Raw genomic sequence first — 27,064 nt, 5'->3', positions numbered from 1 at the left:
ATACAGTACATTAGCAATTGGTTGCTACAGTGTTCAAGTATTGTGTAATGAAAACAAATAACATACATTCCCGTAATTTAATCAAACTGCATTTCCATTTTGTTTGGTAATTTTTAATTTAGAAGACTGCAGTCAATTTTTGCATATTATTTTTCAAACAATACATGAGATTAAAAAAGTACAATAAAAATGCAGAAAATGTTTTTTTGTCCGACAGATTTTAATCAATGGGAAACAAAGCAAAAGAGACGAGGGGGGAGGACAGAAGAGAAGAGAGAAAGTTTTTTTAAATGTTTAAAATGGATTACTTACAGTGGGGATAGAGAATGTGTGTACAAGGCATTCAATATGTGTTTTAATTCATTAAAATTAACTGCATAAACTTAGTGGTAACACATTTCACTAGGTGGAACATTTTGTTTCGGAAATGACAGGGCCTTCAAAAAACTTTTCTAAATGTCAACCAGCAATTGTCTCTGCTGGACACTGAGTGCCACTTCAATGATCTCTTGCCCATTGAGAAGGCAACAACGTGTGGGAAGTTACTTTAGCTTACGTTTATTTTAACTTCAGGAAATTAGATGCATCTAAATATGTCCAAATATCTGACCAAAGACCATATTTGAAATCCTTGGGAAAACAGCCCCATAAGAAATCATGCACACAATATAAAAAAAAATCCTTGTCCATTAAAAACTAGGGTCTTAGCTGATGTTTAATCTTGTCTTTTGTCACAAAGAGACACTTACCAGCAACAGGAACAGAAAAATAATCTGGTTCTGCTTGTTTAAATGGTTGCTGCATCAAATTGTCTGCGTATATAATAGTTACAGGGCCAATCAATACACTGTATATTTTGTCAACTTGACTCTTTAAAATGCCATAACTAACTCAACCTCTTTTCTTTTATGAGCCAATCTTTTGCCCACCCTCACCCGCTGAGATAATGTTATCATGATGAGCCAATAAAAATCAATGATTAAACATGTGTAATTTTCCAGAGACGATGTATTAAAATTTATTGTCTCTCTCTCCAGCGAGCCATCACATCAGCCCTGGAGCGCCAGACACTGTGGGTTACAACTGAAAATAAAGAAGGCCATTAAAAGCTATTCAATAAGCCACTGTAAAATTGATCAGGCTATAAAAGCGGCTACACGCCTGCTTCCCTCCCACTGACTCAAACAGGGGAATGTGGCTGTGGAGGGGTGGCAGGGAGAGAGAGAGAGAGAGAGAGAAGAAAAAAGGGAAGGAGGAGAAAGAAGAGAGAGGCTGAAGCTGAGAGAGAAGGTGATTTTTAGTGCGTTGAAGAAGAGAAAAGTGAGAAAGCAGACAGTGAGGGGAGAGTAATAAGGAGTTTGAAACAAACAAGAGAGAGAGCAGCTGTGATTCCTCTGCTGATGCAGCACTCACTGTATGATCACATAGCAGTTAAACTGTGTGATTTGCTATATTAGACTATTATTAAAACATTACAAGTACTGTAACTCAATATATAAGATAATCTGCATTACATGCTCTAACACTCCACAACAAGCAGAACAGTAATTTACAATAATGTATTTCCTCTCTGCTTTTTCCAGTCTTTAGCATTCATGATTATAAGGTAATGCAAAAACTCACATCAGACCAGCACTGTAGAAAAACTGCATTCTAGGTAACAGGTCCACTGGAGGTTTTATCCTCGACACTTCAGAGTCAGTTATAGTGTTCTTACAACTTCACAGCTCTGACAGGACATCAGCGTCAAAATTAGTTTACAACCCTGACTCCAAAAAAGTTGGAAAGCTGTGTAAAATATACAAAATGTAATCATTGCGAAATCCTTTTTGACACATACTCAGTTAGAAAACAGTACAAACACAATATATTTAATGTTTTACCTCATCAACTTGCTTATTCTGAATTTGATGCTGGCAACATGTTTCAAACGAGTTGGGACTGGAGCAACAAAAGACTGGGAAAGTTGTGGAACGCTCCAAAAACACCTGTTTGGATCATTCCACAGGTAAACAGGCTGATTGGTAACAGGTCATTGCATCATGATTGGGTGTGAAAGGAGCATCCTGGAAAGACTCAGTTGTTCACAAGCAAGGATGGAGCGAGGTTCATCACTTTGTGAACACATGATTGAATAAAGAATGTTACTGCATGGGTTCAGGAACACTTCATTAAACTGTTGTTGGTAAACAAATTAATTTGCAAATTACTGCACTGTGTTGTTATTTACATTGTACACAGCGCCCCGTGTCTTTTTTGAGTTTACCACTAGGAGTCAGGCTGTTATTGGCTAAATGTGCCAGTTTATTGCCAGCTTGTGGCAATGAAGTCAAACGTGAAAGTCTCTGATCTCTAAAAAAAACAATTTCAATCTCATCAAACTCTGCCTCACAAAAAAACAAACACACAAACAAACAAAAACATGTAGGCCAACTGAGGCAAACACCTCAGGTCACTGAAAAAGAAGAAAAAAGATTCATTCTCACATCAATTTCAGTAAGTGCAGAAAACTCTTCAAAAATGGGGAACCTACTATACAACAAACCCTTGAGATTTATCGTTTGATAATCCATATGGACTGTATGCCACTTGGGCCTTTCTACTGCCGTCTTACAAAAAAAAGAAGAAAAAAGAAAAAGGAAATTAGATGGAATAAGAAAATTCCAGTGGCAAAGAGCAGCGCTGTCGGCTGAATCAGTGGCAGTGGCTCGGCAAACTGCGTTTTTCTTTTAACTTTCAATTCTCCTAAGCATCCGTGCTTCACAGCCCCTTGGGCTATTGCCTTTCTCAATCTGTCCCTGGAGAGGCAGGAGTTATGGCCCCTGTCGATTCAGGAGAAAGGGATGTTATTCCCCTGTCACCTCCTGGTCGCGCCGCCATCCTCCCTGCCCTGATCTACGGCCCAACTCCCCCCTTACCCCCTTCCTCTTCCCCACTTTGCTTCGTCGTAAGCTGCTGGCTATGTCGTTGCCATGGGTTGTTGAGATGAGGACGATGGAAAAATGTTCTTGGGGGGGAAGGGGGTGGAGGTGCAGATATTGGTTTAGAGGCACTGTTGGCAGCTGCACGATGCTGGTAGTGGTGAATGCTTTAGTGCTGTGTTAAGACACTTGTGTGTACGTGCACGCGTGTATTAAAATGCATAGTGAACACATGCAGGGATAGAAGGAAGGAAAAAAATAGCTGATTCATTTTATATAAACATATTGTGTGCATATGTGCAGCTTTACACAATGAATATTTACTAAGAGAGAGTGTAGTGTCTCCTCTGTGCTGAGAGGGGGGTGATGACATGGGGTGGGGGTAAACTGTGAGACAGTTTGGCCCAGGGGAGGTGACCTGCCTCAGGGGACATGCAGGTCCTTGAGTGACACTCTTGATAGGGGAGCAGTGACAGGGTTAAACATGAACGGCAGTTAGCAGACGGCTGTGTGTGATCATAGGTGTGTTGTTTGCTACCTCTTTGTTACACGAGTCCCTGCTGGTTTGGTTTAATGTTGATTTGCTGACTGCTACAACTGAATTGTATCAATCCAATATTCTTCAAATATATCATAAAAAAGTGCCACAGTTTGAGTTCATCTTTTTTGGTTTAAATTTTCTCTGTTGTCTTTCTTTTCAGTATCTGGATCTTTAATATTTGAAACTTTTGGACATGTTTTGTTTATTGAGACAGTAGGAAAGCTGAGGGGAGCAAAATAAAATGAGCAGACACAATGGTGGATTGAGTCCTACAACAGCAGAGGTGCAAGTAGCTCAAGATGGGTCTTAACCACTGCACCATCCTTTAGATATACAGAGTACTAATAACAGTCCTTAAAGAGACAATAGCTTGACTCTAATATGTGTAGAAATTTATCTGGACAAGTTTTAGTGCATGTTCAAATACAGTATTTCATTTGTGGTTTCTAACAAGTTCCTACTAACAAGATGTGTCATGGTTTTGCTCTCTGGTTTAGTTGAAAGAGGAACTATCAAGAGTCAGTCAACTGCAGGCCTCCTTAAACCACCAACACCACCAATGAACATCAGCACAGATGTCAGCGCACGCACCACGTGCACAACAGCGGACTTCCAGACCTCGGAGAGCTCTGCCCCATTTCCATACTGGCCTACGCTCTTTCAGGTGCTACTGCACCTTAGGCAAATCCTGAGTTTGTGAGGGTCTTTCTGGGTGAAGGAATAAATAAATAAGCAGATAAATAGATGAATAACCCAGAGGAATGGGAGCCCATGCGGCTTGGCCATCCATCATATATCCTATTACCACGCACTCAGCGGCACCTGCAGTATGTATAATGCAGTCAACCTCTGTAAGCAGATACAAATTCAACTCTTTTCCTCCTCAATTTGTTATATCTGACAACGCCATAGCTTGTGCCTTGTTGTTTCTTTGAATTATAAATAGATTCCCTTCACCAGACTTCCGCCTGTGCGTGATAGCGTGGCGTTGTTATGCAGAACAGCTGCGGAAAACAAATTCGAGAAGCCTCGTACGCTTTGTAGCGGCTGGGTGAATATGTATAAACAGTTGCGCTTAAAGCCACTTAAGAACAACCAAATGGACTCCATATTTCATCTTTGGATTTGTTTCATTGGGTGTGATGAATTCGAAATGCCAGAATGCAGTATGAGTGCAGAAAATGCAGTTGTTTAAGTGTTTCAAATGATCCAGGAATGTTTTTGAGATTTTTCACACAACAGTGAGAAATGGTAAGCAAGTGCTTTAACTGACAATTTAAATCTTAATTCCTGTCCTTTTCCTCCAACACTTGGACCCACAAGTATTATAAATGTTTAAAGCTAAGACAGTCAACAGAATGGAAGGAGTGTGTGTCAGAGAAAGAGAGCCAACGAAAGAAGAAAGGAAAGTTAGCCAGCAAATACAAATTAACAAATCAGATGCAAGCGAAAGAGAGCGAATGAGAGAAAGAGGAATGTAAATACGTGGCAAACCAACAGCACATTTTGACTGCTGCCTGTTTGTTTGGGTATTTACGCTGTGAGACTACAATCAAGTCCTCAAAGCTTCAGCCCACATGACAAGAGCCCATTTCAGGGCCACATATCCTCTAAACAGCCAAGCCAACAAACCAAATCTCAATCCACATTCAAACACAGACACACACATAAAACCCCAAAGTTATATCCACTTATTTGTCCATCACTTCAAAATGCAAAAAGGAAAATGCATCAAATTCAATTTAGTGCTCAGAGAGAAGGGTAGGGGAAGATAAGTTGTGAGGAAGTGATTGTTTTTAAGACTTGGCTGAACTTTGGAGCCCTGTTTGGCTTGAGCAGATGTAGAATTAGCACACATCACTTTGCATCAGAGAGACACTGAACACAAGCTGCCGCTCACAGGCCAAATACCTCTCTGTCACACATACACGCCTCACCTTAGTGTCTGTAAATCTGCTGTGGTAAATATCAGTGTGATGTCAACTCCCAAAGCAATTAATTCTTATTCTTCCTGAAGTCTGGTCTCCAAATACCATAAAACACAAACTTCAACTGTTGTTTTTAAATTAAAAATAGTTCACACTCCACAGCAACTGAAAAGTTTAACTTAAATGTGTCACATTTTCAATCATTTGTACATTTTATTCCTCAGTAAACCAGGCCATTTCAAAAATCAATCATAGAGCAGCTGTTGATAGTTGATATGAGACAACATATAATTTAGGGTTAGAGTTATAATAGTATTGTAAAAATGAATTGTAATGTCCTGCTAGTAAAGGTGCAATGCAGTTCAGTGACAAACTGTATGAACACTTCACATTCACAATTTATCCAATTTTGTATACAAATATCATCTGATAGCATCAGCATTTATCCTTAAAACATGATCACTTTCCCTTGATTTATAGGGATGTTTAGGTAATTTATTCACAATCCTGTAATATCTGACTGTCAGTATAGCGCATGGTCTAAAGAGGTGGACAAATAGAGAAAATAATTCCACAGCAAGCGCCCAGGTGAAATTGCTGCAAACATGCTGTCATTACACAAGGGATTTTTTCTTCTTGTACTTTTAGAGCAGGGGGATCCTGTTGCATGTCAATGAACTGGGCTAAACATGCATGACAAGTGATAGTGTGTGGGTGGAGGGAGGTAAGTGGGAGTCAACCCCGTGGTGGTGTCAGCGAAGGATCTGTGTGTAATCTGCAGAGGACGCATGCAATAGACCGCCACACTATTTTATCTACAAGGCCCCTAATTGAGAGGGATGTTGAGGAACACATGTTAGCAAAAGAGGAAGGGGAAGGGGTGTCAGATGTTGGCAATGCACAGGCATATGGTTCTTACAAGTTGGGTTATGTAAACTGGAAATGACACCAGAAATCAGGTTTGCGACAACACTGTCCATTTTCTTCATTGCATTCACCTGCTTAACTGGTTATTAAAATGGGAACAGACCAACAAGCCAACTGATCAACTGCTCTGTCTATTGCTAAACGTGTAGGTGCTTAAAATTGTAAATCACACAACAGAAAATCCTGACTAAAATGTCTAGCATGATTGTGACCCTCACATTTAGAAACATTGTGATATTAAGAGGACATGCAGTCACCATTGCATCATCAAATACTGGCACAAACTGGACATGAAACAGCATGACGAACCACAATTTCATTATTAATAGAACAATACCTACAGTCCAGTTTGATGCATTTAGAGACCCCACAGGAAAACTCAATGTAAGACCTTTTGAATTCAAATGTGAACCATAAAAGAAAGATAACTGCTCGGCCATCTTTGCTCGTTGAGGAGGAGGCTTTAACAACGCAAGAACGTGTCGCCAGGTAACACTGGTGACCCAACGTATTATTCCCGCTTAAAAGGGCTCGCAACCTTCAACTCAGCCATTGTGTGGGGCCATCTCATCAGGAATGCAACACTCATGCACATACACAAACACCCACACAGCCATTCCCCTTTCAATTCACCCCCCCCACCCCACCACCACCCCACACACACACACACACACACACTTCACCCCCTATTCCTCTTTTATTCCTTCATTTTGCACTTGTCCTTCTCTTATTCTCACAGCAAATGCTTTACTTTGTTCACTTTTTTCATCATGTACCCTCCACATAACGCACTGTCTGCCTTGGACATTTGTGACAACCACCCTGAGTAAACAGAAGGATGGAAAAGGCATAAAGGTATCAAAAGCAGAAGACTCTCTCCCTATACACACAGCCCCACCAAGAAGAGGCTGACCTTGCATGCAAGCTACCACTATCATTTAGGAGATGCTGTGGTTATTGTTCGGGGAAAAGATGGGGCCCATCTGTTTGTTGTTTGTGCATTGTGACATTTTGTATCATATGTGGAGTGTACAGTAAAATTAAAGGCATCACTATTGTAAAGCTAAGATTCTGCTCCTGGCATGGCTTGGCTTGATTGTTTTTTATTTTTACTAAATTGGAAGAATGCTGTTTGATCAAGAATGACAGATAAAGCAAACATTTTATGTGCTGTTTGCTAAAGTGTAGATTGATTTTCTAGAAACACTCCGTGAGAAAGTTAATAATTGATTTAATCAAAGTAATCAAAATGTCCACTCGCCCTTTCAGAGAAATTCATCAACTGCTGCATCTTCACACCATCACAAATATTTTAAAAGAAGCCCAGTATGAAAGAAAATATTCAATCACATCTCATGTGGTACAAGATTATAGTCCGTTGTTCTGGATTCAGCATGATAGTTAGTTCCAGCGTATTGACAGTGCATGTGTACACTGCTGAATGATAATATGCTTACAGTAGCAATAGTTGGTTGTGTATGTCCCAGCACTCAATCAGATGGTGCCGACTGCATTTGCATCTTGTAGCTTTGAGTCGGGAGCAGATTGGAGGGGCAGCAAATGGGCTGAATAATATCATTTGCCATTGAATTACTTCTACAATTATGTTACATTTCTACTGCAGAGTTTGATTTGCCAAGTGATATTGGAGGTTCAGTCATGTAAATGTGATGTAGGGACTGATTTAACTACTGCGCAATAGAGGGACTGATTTAACTACTGCGCACTGAGTGAATGAAAGAGACAGTAATGGTGTCGAGGACCATGCAAATCACCTGTAAAGGAAACGCTGTAAATCACAGTCTGAGAGGTGCATGGAGCGGCAACAAGGAGCAATAACACACAGCACATGTACTATTCAAATGGGAACATCATTATTGTACAAGTCATAAACCATGATCCACGCAGTATTTACCAGGTGAAGTTACTGTGTGTTAACTTCAATTCAAATGTTCTACTTCATAGACAATAAATAAAATGAAGTATTAGCAACGAAAATAACAACAACAACTAAAGAAGAATGAGTTTAAAAGAATTAAAAAAATGTAGACTTATTCATCTGTTTTTTCCTTCAAACATTCTGGTGACATTATATCTCAGGGATCAACATTGGAGCTTTTATCCGAAACACTGTCTGCCCAGTCATTTGATAAGCCTTCATTTATGCAGACATATTTTCATGAACCGCTCTGCAGAGTACCCCCCTCCCCCCGTTCAGTCGTGGTTTACTCTGTTTTTACCACTTTTGCACATAAATATTACAAGTTAAGAATAAAAAATGCTTTAACACTCCAAATTCTGCATAAACTAAGGCAACAGCATGAGTGACACTAAGACCTAAGGCTTTAAATTACAGAATGAAACCAGTCCCTCTTTCTTTCCCTGCTTTGGAACTGGTGTCTCCAATCTTTTCCACAACCAAATGACTCTTAACTCTGCTGAGTGCAGCATGGGTCAGGCAGCTAGATTGAAGCCAGGGTGTCTGGTTAGTGTTTAAGTTTAACAGGAGATTTCTGATGTCTGATTTCACTCAACAGGCCAGCCGCGGCTCTCCGTAATGCCTTGCAGATATGCTAGAGGGGGAACAGTGGAGGAATGTACAAATCTATACCTTGCAAAAGCTTGATTCTACTTCATGATCATTTTGAATGCTCCAGTGTTTTGGATATTCTGACCATCCATGTATCAGTGAGGCTGAATTAAATATTACAAACATCTCCCAGTGTAATGCAGTACAAGTGACAACACCATTACCTAACTATGGCCTGCAAAATGACCAATGAATAAACACCTCCCTAAAAGAGTTTCAACAAAAATGCAACATTACAACATTAATGAAGACATACCCTATTGCAGGTCCGTGGGGTGTACTTAATAAACTACAAGTGAGTGAATATAAAAGTTTTATGTAGGCAAAAAAAGGAATTTGTGCAAGTGACAAGAAAACCCCCAAACAACTGTTAATGAAAACATACAGTAGTACATCCAAAAATGAGAGGTAGGTGTCATTAGGACTCAAGTCATTGAGTGGGCACCTTCGATCATACATTAGGTGCCTGGATGAATTATGTGCAGCCTATCTAGTCTGCCACCCACATACTGTATACTGTACACACACACACACACACACACACACACACACACACACACACACACACACACACACACACACACACACACACACACACACAAACACAAGCTCTCAACATTTGTTAATGCCATTGAATCGATCAGTGAAAAGGCTTAGCTGCATTTGAGGGACTAAATTGAACAGTGAAAATTAAAATCATTCACACGCAAACTACCACTTCTGAACTGAAATTTTCTAAAAAGCAAGGCTACAGGTGCTGCCCTCTTAAAAAAAGAGGGTGCATTAAGAAAAAAAAAGGTATACAACCAACAAAATATTTCACTTATCCTTATATACATATATTCAGATTTCATCTTTCATTCTAAATAAAAGAATATCACTTGATGAGTGACCTTTCTTGTTCTTTTTAAGTGATGGTGGATTGGTTGTGCTTTTGAGAAGCAAGGCCAACAGAGAAATCAAATTAGCAAGCAATCTTGTGACTTGATATTATGTTCAGTTCCAAAGCTAGTTCAAGTCCTCTGCTCAAATAGGAAAAACTGTGTGAAAAGTGAATACAGCTAGTAGTGATACAGTCAAACTGCCAAAGCCCCAACTTTAACTGTAATCAAAAGTTAAAGCCGGTCAAGAAGTAGCAGTTCTGTTTTCCAGTGGCAGCTGGAGCACTGATGAATTGTGAATACTGGATATGGTGTGATATGGTTCATGTGAATGCTGCTAAGTTAAGTTTTGTCTGGGTAATTTTTGCATTTTTAGCGCATAATCTATATGAATTAAAGTCTATCCTGAAACATGAGAGTATAGAATCAAAGTCTGAGAATGCCATGGTGCATGACATTGTTCCCAAGTGTGAAAATAAATCTGAGTATGAGGATATTACAGTGAGTCAGAAAGAAGATGAACCTGATTTCAGAATACATGCGAGGGCTCTGTATAAAGTTGCATTGAACTATCATTAGCATTTTATTGTTTTACCTTCAACCTTCAACTTTAAAATGAGAATGACATCTCTGGGTAATAACATTATTGATGATTCTGCTTCACTCGGGGTGGCCACTAAGCCATGCCAGTGAGCGAAAAATCTCAACAGCAAAGAATTAGCACTGTGTGTGCTATTATTACATGTGTTTGATGAGTCAAAATGCCACTTGAGGCTGACTCCAAAAGTGAGTCAAACCTCATAGAACTCCATATTAAAATGCCCAACTTCACAGCAGCAATAAAAAATAAATTACAGCTTGGTACAAAAAACAGTTTTGGTCTATATGGCTACTTTCTGTGTGGGGTATGAATTTTTATATAACTCACAAATTCAAATTATTCTAAGACTTAAAGATATGCATAATTAGGGGCATGGCAGCATTAAGTGACAACTAGCTTTGGCCTTTAGCGTACCACAGCTCAACTTTTTTGCCAAGTTTTGTATCAGCTGAGTGTCTGGAGGAGTCAGGCACTGCCGAGATGGCAAAGGCTGCAGCCATTGTCACTGAGCTTCACAATGTCTCTACAGAAACCTATGAGTGGTGTCACCAATACTACGCCTATGTTTTATACAGTCTATGGTTTGAACACTCACCTCTGGTCCTCTCCTCCTCCTTCCCCGAGCCTGGAGTGGTGCTGCATGTATAGGTGGTGGTGGCCTCCTCCTCCTGGCTTGGGGTAGTTCCTAATGGGAAACTGACGGGGCGAGAGCTGGTAACTGAGCTGGATGGTCGGGAACTGGCACAATTCTGTAAAGAAATGAAAAGGCAGTGTGAGCTTCAGGTGGTCCCTGAAGGGTTTTATACCTGTAAAACATATACACAGTCACTAGTACTAGTCAACTTTCATCATCAAAATACTCCAATTCCAAAAAAATTGTGACACTGTGTAAAACATAGATAAAAACAAAATGCAAAATTTACGAAGTGTCCCTGAGTCCATGTAGTAACTTCATTTACACAATAATGTGGTGAAGTGGTGAAAGTGGTGAACCTCGCTCCATCCTCGCCTGTGAATGACTGAGCCTTTCCAGGATGCTCCTTTCATACCCAGTCATGATACTATCACCTGTCACCAATCAACCTGTTTACCTGTGGAATGATCCAAACAGGTGTTTATGGAGCGTTCCACAACTTTCCCAGTCTTTTGTTGCTCCTGTCCCAACTTGTTTGAAACTTTTTGCTGGCATCAAAATCAGAATAAGCTAATAAGATATTTACAAAAAACAATGAAGTTGATGAAGTAAAACATTAAATATATTGTCTTTGCACTGATTCAATAGAGTATATGTCTGAAAGGGTGAGCAAAGTATCACTGTTTTATTGATGTTTTACACAGCTTCCCAACTCTTCTGAAATCAGGATTGTAAAAGGATGTCACGGGCCGTTCAGACTTGTCCATCCTGCAATTCCAGCACCAAACATGAGCAGCTGCTCTATGAATTTAACTCAGAGACCTCCTTGTTTCACACATGCACACGCATCTTCCAGCCAGACCAAAATAAACGGCAATCACAGAAAACCCATTTGTTTGCATAGCTCTCAAACAGACTGGGGGTCTTCTTAAATTTCATACTGTACTTCTATCGTAGAGGAATTCCTCACATGGCAAACACTTGGGGTCTGCCATTCTGGCTGCTTTTGTGTATTGATGTCAAGCTTCAGTGCACACCCACCCACCCACCCACCCAAGCACAAGTTGAAAAAGAGACAATTACATGCACAGCTACACATCATTGTAAGTCCACTGTAACTCCAACCAGGGGTCCCATCAACACAAATGAATGGCATTTTTTTAAAGTCATTTGACTTTTATCGAACTAGCCTAACAACACGCAGCTACTCCACAGTTGTTTTTTTGAAACCAGACAAAGACGAAAAAGTCCAGTCCAATTAATTTTTTCTAGGGCTAAAACAGATTTGAACGAACTCCTAGCTTCCTATACGTTGTCAAAACTTGAATTAAGATCCAAAAAACTAATCCACTTCCAATTTATATCTATATTTCAGTTGTGTCAGGGGGATGGAATATTGAGGGGGGGGGGTTGTTTTTTATTTGGGTCTTGCAACTGACAGCTTTATTTCACAAAGCAATCTGGCTGTGTGTGTACAAGAGGGAGGTCAGGGTGGGTCAGGAGGTACTTGGTATCAAACAGGCAGGCCACACTGGTCAAAGCGTTTGTATGTGTATCACACATACACATACAAAACGCTGTGTATGTGTGTGTGCGTGCGTGTAAAACCCCACCCCCAGGGCTAACAAAGCTGTGTTTGCGACCCACGCCCATGTAGACGGCTACTACAAGGAAGGGGGCTAAAGAGGTCGACAGAAGTGTGTAGTTTAAGAGGGGAGAGTGTGTGATTAGGTTTGATGGAATTTATATGAGAGGTGGCCAAGGTCAGAGGAGTGTCATGACACTGCACCAAGAGCAATATACAGTTAAATCGTTTTAGAACATTTAAATGCTTTTCATGTTTAGTGTTATACACAGGTTATACACAACACATTTAATCTGATGTCATGTCCACTGTTTAGATACAGTTAATCAATGTTACAGTATCAGCCTGGTGCTTGACCTTCCCCCAAAAAAATCTGTATCATGCTGATCATCTAAGAGATTCCAGATTATCTGTAGATCAATTGACCTTAGCAGAGCTACTTGTAATGTTGGTGATGAAAGAATAAAAGTGACAATGAAAGTTTCAAATGATCTTTTTTAACTTAAATAACCACCTCACATCCTTAAAATGAAGTTGCAATGAATAACCCCATTGGGCTAACCCTTCAATTGTTACAAATAATACAACAGATAAACCCCTTTATCCCCGACAAGTGCCATTCGTCTTCAAATGACCCCATATGCAGTAACATCGCCAAAGCCTCTTTATCCCTCAGCCGCCAAAGCACGATACCCAATCCTATGTTTTACAACAAGGGGATATATAGGGCCATGTGCGGTCATCTAGAGCCAAATGTCTCCTATCTAACCAAAGGACAGGTAGATACAGTATTTCAAGCAGGATTTATGGCACAAAACAGCATTAGCTAAAAACCGTCAGGCGGCAGTGATGGCTAAAAAACGCATTCTGGTAGCGGAACCCGGCAAGATTGGAAAATTGCCACCACCAGAGGGGAGAGGAAGCAGTAAAAATGACGATAGACGCATGGGGGGGGGGCTCACTGATAACATGAGCAGCCAATATATCAGACTGCACCTGGTGGCGAGGGGCCCCAGCCGTCCCCAACACACAGACACATTAAATGTATCTATTTATTTATTTCATTTCTTCCCATCCTTAGTGTCCATCTGAGGTGGGGGGGTCAAAAGGAAGTAGGTGCAGCCTGATATTTTAAAAATCAATCTGCTGTCAAAAAAGGTTTCATCCCTTCTTCAATGACCTGAAATGTGCAAGGGTAGGGAATATAGGGGGGTGTACATATGTGTGGGTCAGGGTGCAGTGGGAGGGGCAGGACAAAGTGTTACAGGCTAAAGAGGAGTGGCGTTAATGTGATCACTCATAAGGGACAAGATGCATTTTGCGTGCGTGCATGTGATGGCGGGGGCAAAGGAGTATGGAAAGATGAGAGTGGGGGCTCGTCAAGGTGCTAGGCTTTATAATTGTCCATATGTGTGTGTGGTATGTGCCTGTTTGTGTGTGCTAGAGACGATTAAGTACTTTTAAAGTGCTTTGTGTAGGCGATGATATTCCAAGGCGCACCCGTGCACACGCCCCCCCTCCCGACACACACGCACACGCAGCATCCCACCACTTCAGCCAAACAGCAGCGTCCAACAAGGTATAAATACTGGCCTGACACTTTAATGTCAGGGGACTGCTTGTCCTGGATTAGAAACTTGTAACCCACCACAGAGCTTGACATTGCTGGGATGAAGGTGCTTCAATATGGACGGGGGGGGGGGGGGGGGCTATTACTGAGGGTCTATGTTTGATGTATAAGGGCATCTAACATGGACTGTCTACTAGTGAGAAGCTAGTAGATGTACAATTGTGCTTTGTGGCCAGCAATCACATTCATTCGCATTGCTACTAGTGGTGATTTTTATTTATTTATTTTTTTACCATGAGAGGCAAAAGCTGGAAGGAAAATTTAGTCTGTCGCACCAGTGTGTTTCAGAGACACACGCACGCACACACACTTTTTCACAGGAAAATAGAGGGTTACATACTGAAAAATTAAGCGCTTTTCTCCTCTCCTTGATCCTGTTGACCGTGCTCCGAACCTGAAAGAGAGAGAGAGAGAGTGAATGGGAGAGAAAAAGATAAGTGTATCTGACACAGCACTCAATGAAACCTGCTTACAATGAATCAAAACAAAAAATCTTTCACCGCAAATTCCTGCGAGCACCCAAAGTGTAAAATGGAGAAAGAAGAATAAAATGTGGAAGCGAAATAACAGATCTTGAGCGTTAGTTTGAGGGCACGGGCAGCCGTTGGGGAAGTGTGTGTGTGTGTGTGTGTGTGTGTGTGAGAAGGTGTTCTAGTATGTTCCAGTGGCTAATGGGACTTGAAAGTGACACATAGAGCTGGCAAACTAAGGAGACGACTTCAAGCTATCATCTGTCAGCACAGAGCGCCGGGACCAACAAATGGAGCTATTGGAGGAGAAGGGACCGCCCTAGCAGAACAGATTACATTTTTACACTCCGGATGAATCAGTGTACTGCACGCCGTCATTTAACACATACAAGACAAGAATGTCATAGATTTTAGAGATACGCAGTATACATGCGTAGAGTTTTAGTACATAGTTGTAATTTTACAACCAGCGATCAAATTTGAAATTTACCTGCATGTTTGCAAAATTACTTACTTACTAAGACAAAAAAATAAATAAATTGGGTTTTAAATTAATTTAGTTAATTCTGTAATGCTGTGGAAGTTAAGCTGCTAAGAGACCTGTAATAATTTGGATGACCTTTGATTATATCTTATATGTGAATTTCACATATGTTTCATGCAAATATTGTGTAAATAATATCACATGATACAAAGACATTGAAGACAATAATAGAGTATTAATAATAATAATAATAGAGCAATTAAGTCTTTCCCCAGTCTACTGGAGAAAACTCTGCCTTCATCAATGTATGAAAAACTTTGCACAAAATAAAACATTTTGATTTTACAAAATGATTTTAAAAAATGATGTGTTAGCAACTTTATGGTAGAAAATTCACTGATCACTCAATCATACCTTAATAGTTATAATTTAATTCAATGAAATTTGTGTTACAAATCAAGACATGCAAGAAAATAATATTCAATATTTAGGATTCAATCTAAAATTGTTCCTACATATTCTTCAGGGAGGTCAGAGGAGGAATGAAGACATGGGAATATACAAAGGTTGATATTTTGTCACACAGCAGCAGCTAAGAGTGAATAATAACTTGTTTTAAATTGCTAGTACAATGTAATAGGCCTGCTGACATGGGAAAAAAAATATCAGTCCTAATTTAATATTTTAGCATGTTCATATTATGTTGACTATGAGTGATTTGTTACTGTGAACAAAAACAGGATTTTATCTGCTTAGCATCAAACAATCTAAATGAAAAAATATACAGAACAGCAGGAAGTACTCAGCCTGTGTTAGCAGTTCAGTTAAATAGGCTGAAATCATCTATGAAAAGCCTCCAACATTTATAAGGTCTGTGTGTGTGTGTGTGTGTGTGTGTGTGTGTGTGTGTGTGCGCGCGTGTGTCTGTGCACATTGTCAGCGCTCACTGTAAATTTGTAGCGGATGGGCACTCATCACTACAGCCCATCCCAGCCCAGCCCACCACGTTAGTGAATATGCATTATGGCTTATGGCTTCATTAAGTCGCAGCGTGTTATAAATTATGACACCACACTGAACACGCACACACACAGTCTCAGAGACACCGTGTGTATACGGAGGATGTTTTGCATATATACCAACATTGAAGGGCCACATAATGAAGAGAGCCCGAGCCTTGTGACAGGGCAGAATCAACAGCATCATGTTTCCAAAACCCTCCTATTATTTCTGACAAGACCTGCAGAAGGCCTTCGACACGGTGCAGATGTTGGAGAGACACCGTCTTAACACAATTTAATGGGGAAAGTAAGTCCTGGGGATTTCACTGATATCAAAAGCAGCCGGCGTGCTGAGGCAATTACATGACACAACTTAATTAATCATTTGACAATGAGGGGAAGGGCATTGTTTTAGATGATCGTTATGTGTTTAAGGGGTTTTGCGCACACTCAAGGTTTCGCAATGATGCAAAGCGTGGTTCCCCATGTAAATGGGCGCTAAGCGATTACCATATGAAAGCAGCGCGCCCGACAACACCTGCCGACATCCTTGGAGCTGATGGAAATAAAAGGTCATCAAAGCGTGGGATTACAAGGTGACCACCAAGGAAAAGCTAATTGCAATGAATAATGGAAAGCTATTGTCAGGTAATTAGCAATTAAAACGATGCATTTTGAGTGTAATAGCTGCAGACACAGTCTTCCACGCCATATTTGTAATTATTGAGCCTGGAAACCAGCCTCATGAATGGAGCATTTCCCAACTTTGAGGCACTAGCTAATTCAACATTGTTCTTTAGCATATCAAAGTAAAATTTATTCACACTAAGATGGTTAAAGACTTACTTGTTGTACCAGGTTAACAACTACCAGCAACTTTGCAAAGTTTTTTTCTTCACTCTATAGACTTTGTTACACAGAGCAGCCTAACATGTGTGATAACGTAATCAAAGGGGTTACCATCCCCGGCCATCAAGGCTGGTTAGCTTAAATGAATACAGAAAGAGCAGGAACCTGTTTGGCCTCTCTCCCTGCCACTCTGATTACAGGGAAGAAACAGAGAAAAAAAAAAAAAAAAACTTTTGATCATTTCCATTCAGGGTTTCTGTGATTTTTCTATTAAGCAAGTATTTCCTTTTAGGTGTCATCGGTGGGTGAAACCTGAAGCCGGTGGTGCTCTGTGTCAAGACGAGTCAAAGATACAAAACAAACGACGAGCAAGGTGCAGGGGAACAAAAGAAGCCTCCCGAAAAGGTGGCGATGGTTCAGAGGAAGAAAGAGAAATGTGTAGATGCGAATAATGGCAAGATTACTTTTTTTTTTTTCAAATGTCAACAAAGAAGTGTGGTCCTTTTGAAAACCGGAACATGTACATGAGCTGCTCACAAATTGTGAAGACCCCAGGGTCAAGGACAACTTGAGTGTACGAAAATGAATTCACAAGCACTAAAAAAGCCACTTAAGCAAGAATGCTGTGTTGATTTATTTTACAGTGTGAAGGGTCAGCCCTCCCTGACTCTGCATTGTTGGTGCATCACCTATGACTCAGGGACAGCTCTTCATGCTCTGGAGACAACATGGGTGAGGACAGGAAAGAGAAAATAAAAAAGCACAGCAAAAGCAAATGTATATGAGAGATGTCCGCTTGGATAGTCAGAGGGACAGAGGTGGGGATGACGGAAGGTGGGTAACATAATTGTGTGTTACCCAGCTCTTCAGAAAAAGCTGCTTGTATACAATGACCTGCAGTCATAGCAACAAGAGGCAAATGAATAGATGAGGTATGTTTGTATCAATTAGAACTGAAGACCAGTCAACCTTGGTTCAGTCTACCCACAGAGAAGACAGCTTGTTAGATTAGATAACTTCTTATTTTATGTGATATTAACAGTCTATCTTTCCTATTTACCACATTGCATATCTCCAGAAAACTGACCATGTACGTTTTGCCCAAAGGCGACTTTGAAAACAAACTTCTGATATGGTATTTCATGGCTTGTCAAACATTTAAGAAATTATTTAATCAGTTATTAAATTGTAAAAATCAGGGGCAAAATTTCTGTCTTGAATCGTTGTGCTGTGCTACAAGGTAAATACTTTTTGAATTTTCAGTTTCTCCTTAAAGTTTAGAATCGGAAGTGCTGAAAAATGAGAAATAGGCCACAAGTCCAGACAAAAAAAGTGTTGTATATTAAGAGGGCTCAGATGCGAAAGTTATCCCTATTTACATACACAAAGAGCTACATTTGACCAAGAGTGATTTTCATGACTTGCGTCTCATCCATTAAATCGTATCTCTCGGTCTCTCGACCCTCCACCCCCACACAGCCGTGGCGTATCTAAATGGTAATAAAGCAGCATCTCAATACGATATCCTCATGCCTTCACTGCATATTGTTGGATGCATATTGTTTTTCTTTTTTTGTACGACTACGGTTGCTGCTTGGGGCCCCGCGAAGCCCTGGCCAGCTGCATTGTCAGGATGCTAAATGGAGGGCCGTGAGTTTAAAAACTTAAAGAGGCAGTGAAATATTAGCCAATGTGGGTGAGGAATGAGTGGCTGAGAACCGCGGCGTGTCAGTGTTTAATGGTCGGACTCGGATGCATATAAGTTAGTCCAAGCATGAAGGGCAGTGGGACGCTCGCGTGGAAACGATGTCCCCTCCCCTCCTTCCCATCCCTCCTCCCGTCCACAGACATGCGTTCACACTCACACAGACACACACACACACACTCGTACTCTCGCACCCCACCCACACAGCTTTTAAGCAGGGAGCCCATCAGAAACTTGTCATTTCTCTCATTCACTCCGACAGCCTTGAGACACAATGCAGACTTACCTCTGTGTTGTACACCCCATATATCAGGAAGATGAACAGGCCCTGCAAACACAGACAAAGAAAGAGAGAGAGAAAGAAGGAGAGGGAGAAAGAGGAGGACAAAGTTGTTACAGTTGTTTTCTCTCTTTCATCTAGTAAAAAACAAAAGATCAAAAGTAATGAGAGGAGAGATGCGTACAGGTTAGGTTGATTTGGACTCTGTCCCAGCTACGCAGATCCGAGGTAGAATTTTGTGAAAAGGAATGAAAGAAGCCGGACTAAAGAGCACAACTTCCTCAAACTGGGCCACCTCCGTAAGGCTCAGCTTGCGTTCTTAGTAGTCGTGCCTCTCATTCCAGCCCCCACTAAGTCATCAAAGGCTCAAACCCAAGGTTCCACACAGCTTTATCAAAATAGAAAATCTCAAGTGCCCGTGTTCAGTCTGTGTTCTTCAACGCAGAAACACACATATATACAACTAAGTCAACAACCACACCAACAGACACACATGTAACAATCAAACTCACATCTGTATAGATACACACACAAAGTCCAAGTACTTGCAAAGATATGCAACAGACACAAATAGCCATACATTCTGAGGAAAGAAAGACAATATGAACACAAACAGATTCTAAAAGACACGCACACACAGAGAGACTATCAAGTAAAACCATTGGAGGAAAGCGGAGAAAGAGAGAGACAGAGGGAGCATAATGAAAAAAATGACACATAAAAGAAGTTATTTCATGTTCACAAAACTCCACGGCTAGTACCCTGGGCCCAAGAATGCCATGCCCTTGGATGCATAAAGGCTGCACTTTTGGTCACAGAAAAACAGATATTTTTCATTCCAATCCATTGTGGCATCCATTGAATGTACAAGCTGTGCATTCGCCTTCGGGCCATAATGTAATACTGTTGCCTCAAAGGAAACAGTGAGAACAACATTTTTAGAGCACCGATTGAATTGTGCCACAAAAACATGTACAGAGAAAAATGAAAAGGCAGGTGAAATCCTATAAATTTCAAGGCTGATAGATACGGTAGATTCTTTGATAAGACAGCAGTACATCGATGTGGCTCCAGCGAACACAAAAAAGAAATTTTAAAAGTACATCTCTCCCCTTTCGCCACTTAGAGTGTGTCTGTGTTGCTTCATCTTTATACAAAGGTAAGGACACATCCTGAGGACAGGCAGGCACACCCTGGTCAATGCATCAATCAAGCTGAGTTTGGAGCATCCAATTTTTGCCAGAGGGAGATCTCAATGCATCACCATTGACAACATGATTTGGGGGCCCATTCAGAGTGACAGGCTGACGATGGCCGCCACCGCCGACCTCTAGCCCATGCTGCTGCCCATTCACCTCCTACTGGCTGCTCTCCTGTCCTCCAGGGACTGGACTGCCCTGTCAGGCTGTCAGGTGACACCTTAGGACATCCATCCTCTTTAAACTCACAATTCTGCTGGTTTCTGACATGCTAAAGACAACAGGTAGAGATCTGAGACCTGCAATTGTTTTACTTATTTGAATTGCATGGCGTGTTGGCTACAACCTAATAAAGTACAGAATGTCATTAATCTGATTTTTGCTGCTTCATAGCACAATATGACCATGAGGAGATTGACAAGGTTGCTTACCAATAGCAGTGTTTGCCAGTACAACTACAGCTGAGATTTCAGGCTTTGTTCACACTTTGACACTCTATTTCCACTCAGCGCAAAACTATTGAATTTTTATTTTTTTACGTGAGAGAGTATGTTGCTAAAAAAAAAGTACAATCACCATATAACACAATGTTTTGGCTGCAAAGGCTAGAAAAGCTTTTTTCTTAAACTAAAAATATAAAGCTGTATTTAGGCAAGGTGACATATCATTTTACTGGCATGTTTTATTTGCTCCAGTTCCTCTTGACTTACTCTACTAAAGCACTGAAATGCAATGTGATTGTTGGGTCAGCTACAGGCTACTGTAGCTCAAGAAGACTGTAAGGCTGCAAAGGTGGGGAAGCTGTCCTAGACTGTCCATAACATGACGAGTTCTGACCTTTCCTCACCAACAAGCTAACAGAGGCCATGCATTACTTGATTCCCCTTTTTACTAATCAGCTTTGCTCTGCCACAACTAATGGACCTTTTAACTTCAAATGTTTCACATGGTGTATGGTTTCAGCTGGGAGGCTTCCCTGACATCAAGCAAACTAGGACAAAATGTTCAGAAAATAGGGCCCACTGCACCCTGTCTTTGACATGAACCCCCAGCTGCCGCCAAGGAAGCTGGCTCCTTTGTAACTTCTGAATGTGATATAGGCTGACTGTAGTAATTAGTATTCCACTGTGCCCTGACTGTAAAGTCAGAGAAAATTATACATCCACAACAATGTGTAACAAAGGCATCCTGGTCAATGTACTGCTACCACTGTAGTAGAGTGGCGTTATGATAAGGATTACTTTAATCGCTTTTACTTGGGTTAAAAACAGGTTGACATAATGCAGAAAGGCCACTGTCAGATAAAAAATCACTTTCATTTATTAATTAATGTAATAACAATTTCAAACTCATAGTTTGAGAGTGGTTGACTGACAATTAAAAAGCACAAGCAAAGCATTGTGTAGGGTGAAACATGTGGCAACATAGCGTTGTCATGTACTCTTTTCACACGCACACAAACATGCATGTACACACATGCAATAACTGACAGTGGGTGGTTAATTTGCAACACATACCCTATTGTATTGCATTAGAATTACAATTTCTAACTTGCTGTTGCAATTTGATTATCATGTTTTTGATCATTCCTCTTATTTGTAATTAATCTTTTGTTGTGTAGTGAACAAAGTGGGGAGAACATACTGTGCACATTAGGAAAAATGATCTATTAAAATATAATTGAGTTAAAAATAAGTGGCAGCACAACAATAATGATTGTTTAAAATGTTAATTCATTAATATTCCCCCTAAAAACAAACAGAGACAGAAAATGGGGCGCATTATTTAAATGCATGTGTGCTTTTCTAAACCCAGTCCTGTTTCTTTTGAACTCAGCAGCAAATGCTACAAATTTATGCAAAGAATGAACACAGTTGCTTTCAAAGTATTGCTATACTGTACATCAAACAGGGGAGCATAAACTAATTAGCATCCAGCTAATTAGGGAACAATTGTATGTTTAAAAAGTTAAAGCCAACAAACACTGTGTTTGACCAAAAACATTATCACCCAAGAGAGGTGTACTATGCTGCAATACAAGACAGAAAATAGCCTTTGTTTAGATTAAAAAGCGGGCTCCTTCTTATTCGATACTGAGAGCTTTGTCTGAGAAAGCAGAAAGAACAAATCAAAGTCAGGGATCGATTTACTAACAAGACCTCTCAGTCCATTCTATTAAACAAGGATGCTGTGGTTCTGATTCTCATACTGTCTACAACTGGCCGTCTGTTGTGTTGACAACCTAATTTATTTACCACATTCTACCTCTGCTGTCCTTGTAATTCACTTTCCTAAAAGCATCAACTAAGTGCATTAAATGTTTAAGGAGCTCTATCAACCACTGGTAATACTTGTAATGAAAGCTTTATTCAAGTGTTTGTATAAGTGTGTCTACTTAATGGCTTCAATATACGTGAAAATGTCAAATTAATAAAAAAAAAACATATTTTCCTCAAATGTCAGAAGCTGTAGATCTCTGGCAAATAAAGCGCTTTTTATATCCTGTCTATTTAGACTGACGGCTATTGCATTATTAGGCATAATGCAGTTTGAATTTCTATTTCCATTTAACTGCATCAGTTCCCAAAGAGCAGAGCTGATTGTAGGCCTCTCACATATTTAAACAAGTAGGAGCTCAGTGTTTAGCTGAAGGATACTTTCCATAGAATACAAGGCTGTTGATGGATGTACTTGTAGCTGCCAGGATTGAGTCTGTGACCTTTCAGTTACCGTTATTATGTTGAAGAATGTCAGCGGCAGGTAACAACCAACATATAATGGGCAGCACATGATGTTTTATTTTTTATCAGTGATGTAAAGTTACACATTATTTTTAAGCGCATTTCATGGACAGCAAAATGCAATGTGCTTTTCAAAAAACCCACAAAGCACTTAAGGTTATTTTAATCTGTCACAAAAATAAAATCATGAAATTAAGAACATGATGGATGACGATTCAAACCCACATTGACTGACCAGTAAATTCTGCGGTGTGTTCACAACTTCTACTGTTTCTACAAGAATGCTTTCAATATCCTTGCTAAAATGAAGGTTATAGATAATTTTGGACGCACATCCAGGTTTTACTGGAAAACTGCATCAATGGAACTGCCAATTTCAACAAATTTCATTAGTGTATACTATGCAGAAAAAATGCTGTTCTGCCTACATAAATGAATGAATTACTTGCATGAGCCCAACACATATAACTAGCCCTGAGATACAGAGATGCAAATAATGAGACAGGAAAGTAGAACATATACTCAATATCTCCCCCACTGATTGCTTTCTGCCTCTAATATTCTGGCAGAAAGAGTGTCACAGCTAGCAGGTGTCCTCCTTGCATATGTCCAGCAGTCATGCAAACCTCCCCAACAAACATGGCTGTGAACATAAATCCATGTTAAATCCCATAGATGAGGCCCAAGCTTCCACTGCACATACAGTCCTTATTTTGGCAGAGAGCACACTGTAGCATTACCTCCCTATTATTTTGTTACAGTTAGCATAAATTTATTGTACCTTTCATCTGGGGGTGTTCACCTGCCCTTCTTTGTGCATGCGCCACCTGAAACTCTACTGAAGTGCCAATTCAAACAAATGCACATCCACAGTGTGAGTCGCTCCACCTTTCTTCCTGTGTTATAAATGATTACAAATTCTTAGTGAACAATGCCTCTGTATTTGCCCCCCTCCCTTCCTACCTTTCAGGGCTCCTATTTCCCCATCTCCATCAACCTCCCAAATGTGTAAAGTTAAGGAGCGCAGCACTGGCAGGTAAAATCTCAGAAAACAGCAAGTTTATGACATTGTCCTTGGGAAACAAATTCTCAATGTAAAGATATGAAAACTATGATTAAGGAGGGAGGACGGCATCTTGGCAAGGAGAGAGCGACTGGCAGGGCAGCTTTCTCTTTCTTGCTGGAATATATTGCTGCTGTCAACTAAGAGCTCCCTTTTGTATAGGGGGGATAAAGAGCAAACGTTAGGTATAATGACTTTTGTGTAATACCACTTTTTTTCTTTTTTAAAGAAACAAATGGTTAGTACAATGGATGTTTTAAAGGAGAATTCCTTTATTTCATTCTGATGTAATTCCCATTAATCTGGCTGTAGTGGCTTTACGGTTTGTGCTAACTTTGCACTCCTCATCTCCGTTGCCGACAGTTGATGAAATAGGCACTCATGCAAAACAATGTGTATTAACGTAAGCTGAGTGAACCTGCTGTAGCTTTCCAAAGAACTATGGTTTTTACATGAATCACCTCAAAAGCGTATCTCAGACCAAATGTAAACACAGAAAGAAGCTGCATGACACAGCCATTAGAACTTCATCGGCATCAGCATCTGACAGAACTTTGTTTGCATGTTTGAAGCTTCGGATAGCTCCTTGTTTCAGAGTAATAAATGTAGCAAACAACCTCCAACTTGCAAATGTAAAATGTCAATATCCACACTGTGCAGTTTTCATCGACTAACACTACTGCTGGATGATACTCCTTTTAAGGCTAATTGCTCTGCAAGTTGACTGAAGCACTACTCTAAGATGTCATATTCATTTTTTTTACGTACTAATTATCCAACACAAGTATAACTCTTCCTGTCAGCTGACATTCAAGTTCGAATCATAATGGGTCCAAGAAAATGTATAACCAGATGCTTATGTTTATTTCTGGACATACCGCAATGCCTCACATAGTATTTGACTTGTTATACTTGTTGTCTCTTAATGTATGGAAAGCTGACCATTTGGTCCAGCTGGCCTCAGCTTTTCTCCCAGTTGATTTTTGGGGAAATGAAACAAAGTCTGTGGGACAAAAAGTTTGATGAGCGCTGCAAATTGTTGTAGTTACACAGCTGGGATCACTCGTCCATTGACACATCTATTTTCCAAGTCTGGCAAGTCACGCTCTCTGCAGCAGAAACCTTTCCTCCTCACTCGGCTGTGGAGAGCAGTGAGCGCAGGAACACCACCAGTTTCCAGAGGTTTGTTGTCTATTTGGACAGTCCTGTTGCCTTTCTGCCTCTGCCTCTCCATGTTTCCTGTTCCATTTGATTTAGCTACTCGTCTGTGTAATCCGGTTTGAACAAATACAGTACATTGGTCAAATATCAAAGTCAAATGACTCACAGTTGTCCTCAAAATAGCACACGGGGCAATCCTCCATTGAATTTATTTATTTTTTTCAGAGGACAGTATAACTGCAGTTAAAGACACCCTCACACATGTACAGGAACCAGATTAGGTCAGGCAGCTGAACCGTGTAAAACCGAGCCCTTGTTTCTTTGAATCTCTACAAAGCAGGTGGCCAGTGCACAGTCAGCATGACTCACAGAGCCACAATAGCAACATTTATGAGAAATGCGCCACGGTGAAATTAATTGGAATTACTCTTTAAGTCTATATTGGCAGTCACTCCCATGACTAACTCTATGTAATAATTTCATCTGCTCCACTCATCAAAGAAATGTTACACTTGTGTCAGGCCTCTAGCCAGCTGTGGTCACATCCAGTAAGAGTTTAATCCAGTAGTGCAGGACAGTAACAGAAGGCTACCTTTTTAAATGTCCACAGGACGGAGCCCTTTGGCTCTCCAATGCGAAACATTAATAAAGCCACTTTACACAGGGGTTCTGGCTTAGGGGCCCCTTCACCCCTTGAGCCCGTATGCCTGTGCCTGTTTGGTGCCAGGTTGGCCTATTGTACCCACGGTGCTTATGCCAGCAGTACGCTCATTTTCCAGACATGGTTCTCAAAACAAGTTTCTGTTTCCACTGTGTGCAGACAGGCCTCCAGCGTTTTGTGATCAGCCACTTCAATAGTTAAAGCTCAAAGATAACTCTCCGTGTCCACTGAGAGTCAACATGATTTAAATTTAATCATCTGCTCAGTATGATTTGTTTAGCAATGCAATATGGTTTGCAGTAATGTGAAAAACATTCCAAAACATAAGCATGGTCTTTTAAAACCTCAAGCTTACATTGTCTCTTTGAGATAAATTCAGCCTTTACAAACATACAATGTCTGAAATTAGTCATTTGGGCAAGTCTATCATGCCAACACTTTGTATACATTAAGTTAATGACTCAAGTTACACGCCATCTCAGCATTCCTTATCTAAAAAAAACAAAACAAAAACAGAAACCTTTCACAAATAAGAGAGCTGTACTTGGTTACCATTCATTAGAGTAATTGTAAACCACACGCTCCACATAGTTTTTGGAAAAACCTCAGGCGCTGCCATTGCTCAATGTCAACAGTGATTTATACTTGTCTAACCATAGATCAAAAATCCAAATAGATATTCTTTTCACAAATGAAATCTCTCAATCCGACCAACAGCTTTCTCTTAAGTAGCTGACGGCCGCAACCTCCACATCCTTTTAGAGAATTCCAGGCTTTGGTGTCAGCCAATGCCAAAAATGGGAGCTATTCGAACAAGTTGGACCCGACGTCAAATATCTCAACCTAAATTCAAACACACAGAGACACTTTTCACAAATAGAGCTATCTGCATCCCCACTTGGCAAAAAAAGGGGAGGAAAAATTCTGCCCTTGCACCTGGTAATCATTACATAAATGAGTCGCAGAAGAGGTTAAAACGCTGTGATGGGGGAAAAAGAAAAGAAATTCACACTTCGGCGCTGGGGCTTGCTAATGTCTCTGACCCCTCCATGCATAAACAGTTTAATTAACATGTATACATAACTTTCACTTTAACTGCTCATGGCATGTCAAATCAAAGTGTCTGTCAAAGCTGTGAGACAGGGAGTTGATACTTTGCAGGTCCTCAGTTCAAATCCAGCCTGTGTAACAGCTCCAGCTGGCCAGAGAAGC

The 27,064-nt window shown here is 40.5% G+C and overlaps 1 protein-coding gene across 1 annotated transcript in view; it reads right to left on the bottom strand.

The window, feature by feature from the left end:
* LOC121605777 (adhesion G-protein coupled receptor D2) overlaps window positions 1–27,064 on the bottom strand; it is a 92,499-nt gene that overhangs the window by 26,385 nt on the left and 39,050 nt on the right. The window contains exons 21-23 of the mRNA XM_041935850.1: window positions 19,034–19,075; window positions 14,579–14,632; window positions 10,985–11,138 (exon numbers count right to left, since the gene is read on the bottom strand). Coding sequence (XP_041791784.1) covers window positions 10,985–11,138; window positions 14,579–14,632; window positions 19,034–19,075 — 250 coding nt within the window. The remainder of the gene's footprint in view (window positions 1–10,984; window positions 11,139–14,578; window positions 14,633–19,033; window positions 19,076–27,064) is intronic.

The sequence above is a fragment of the Chelmon rostratus genome, chromosome 4, assembly GCF_017976325.1.
Source record: "Chelmon rostratus isolate fCheRos1 chromosome 4, fCheRos1.pri, whole genome shotgun sequence".
In the NCBI taxonomy this organism is placed as follows: domain Eukaryota; kingdom Metazoa; phylum Chordata; class Actinopteri; order Chaetodontiformes; family Chaetodontidae; genus Chelmon; species Chelmon rostratus.
The sequence above is the reverse complement of the archived record's forward strand: the minus strand, read 5'-3'. Positions and strand labels throughout refer to the sequence as shown.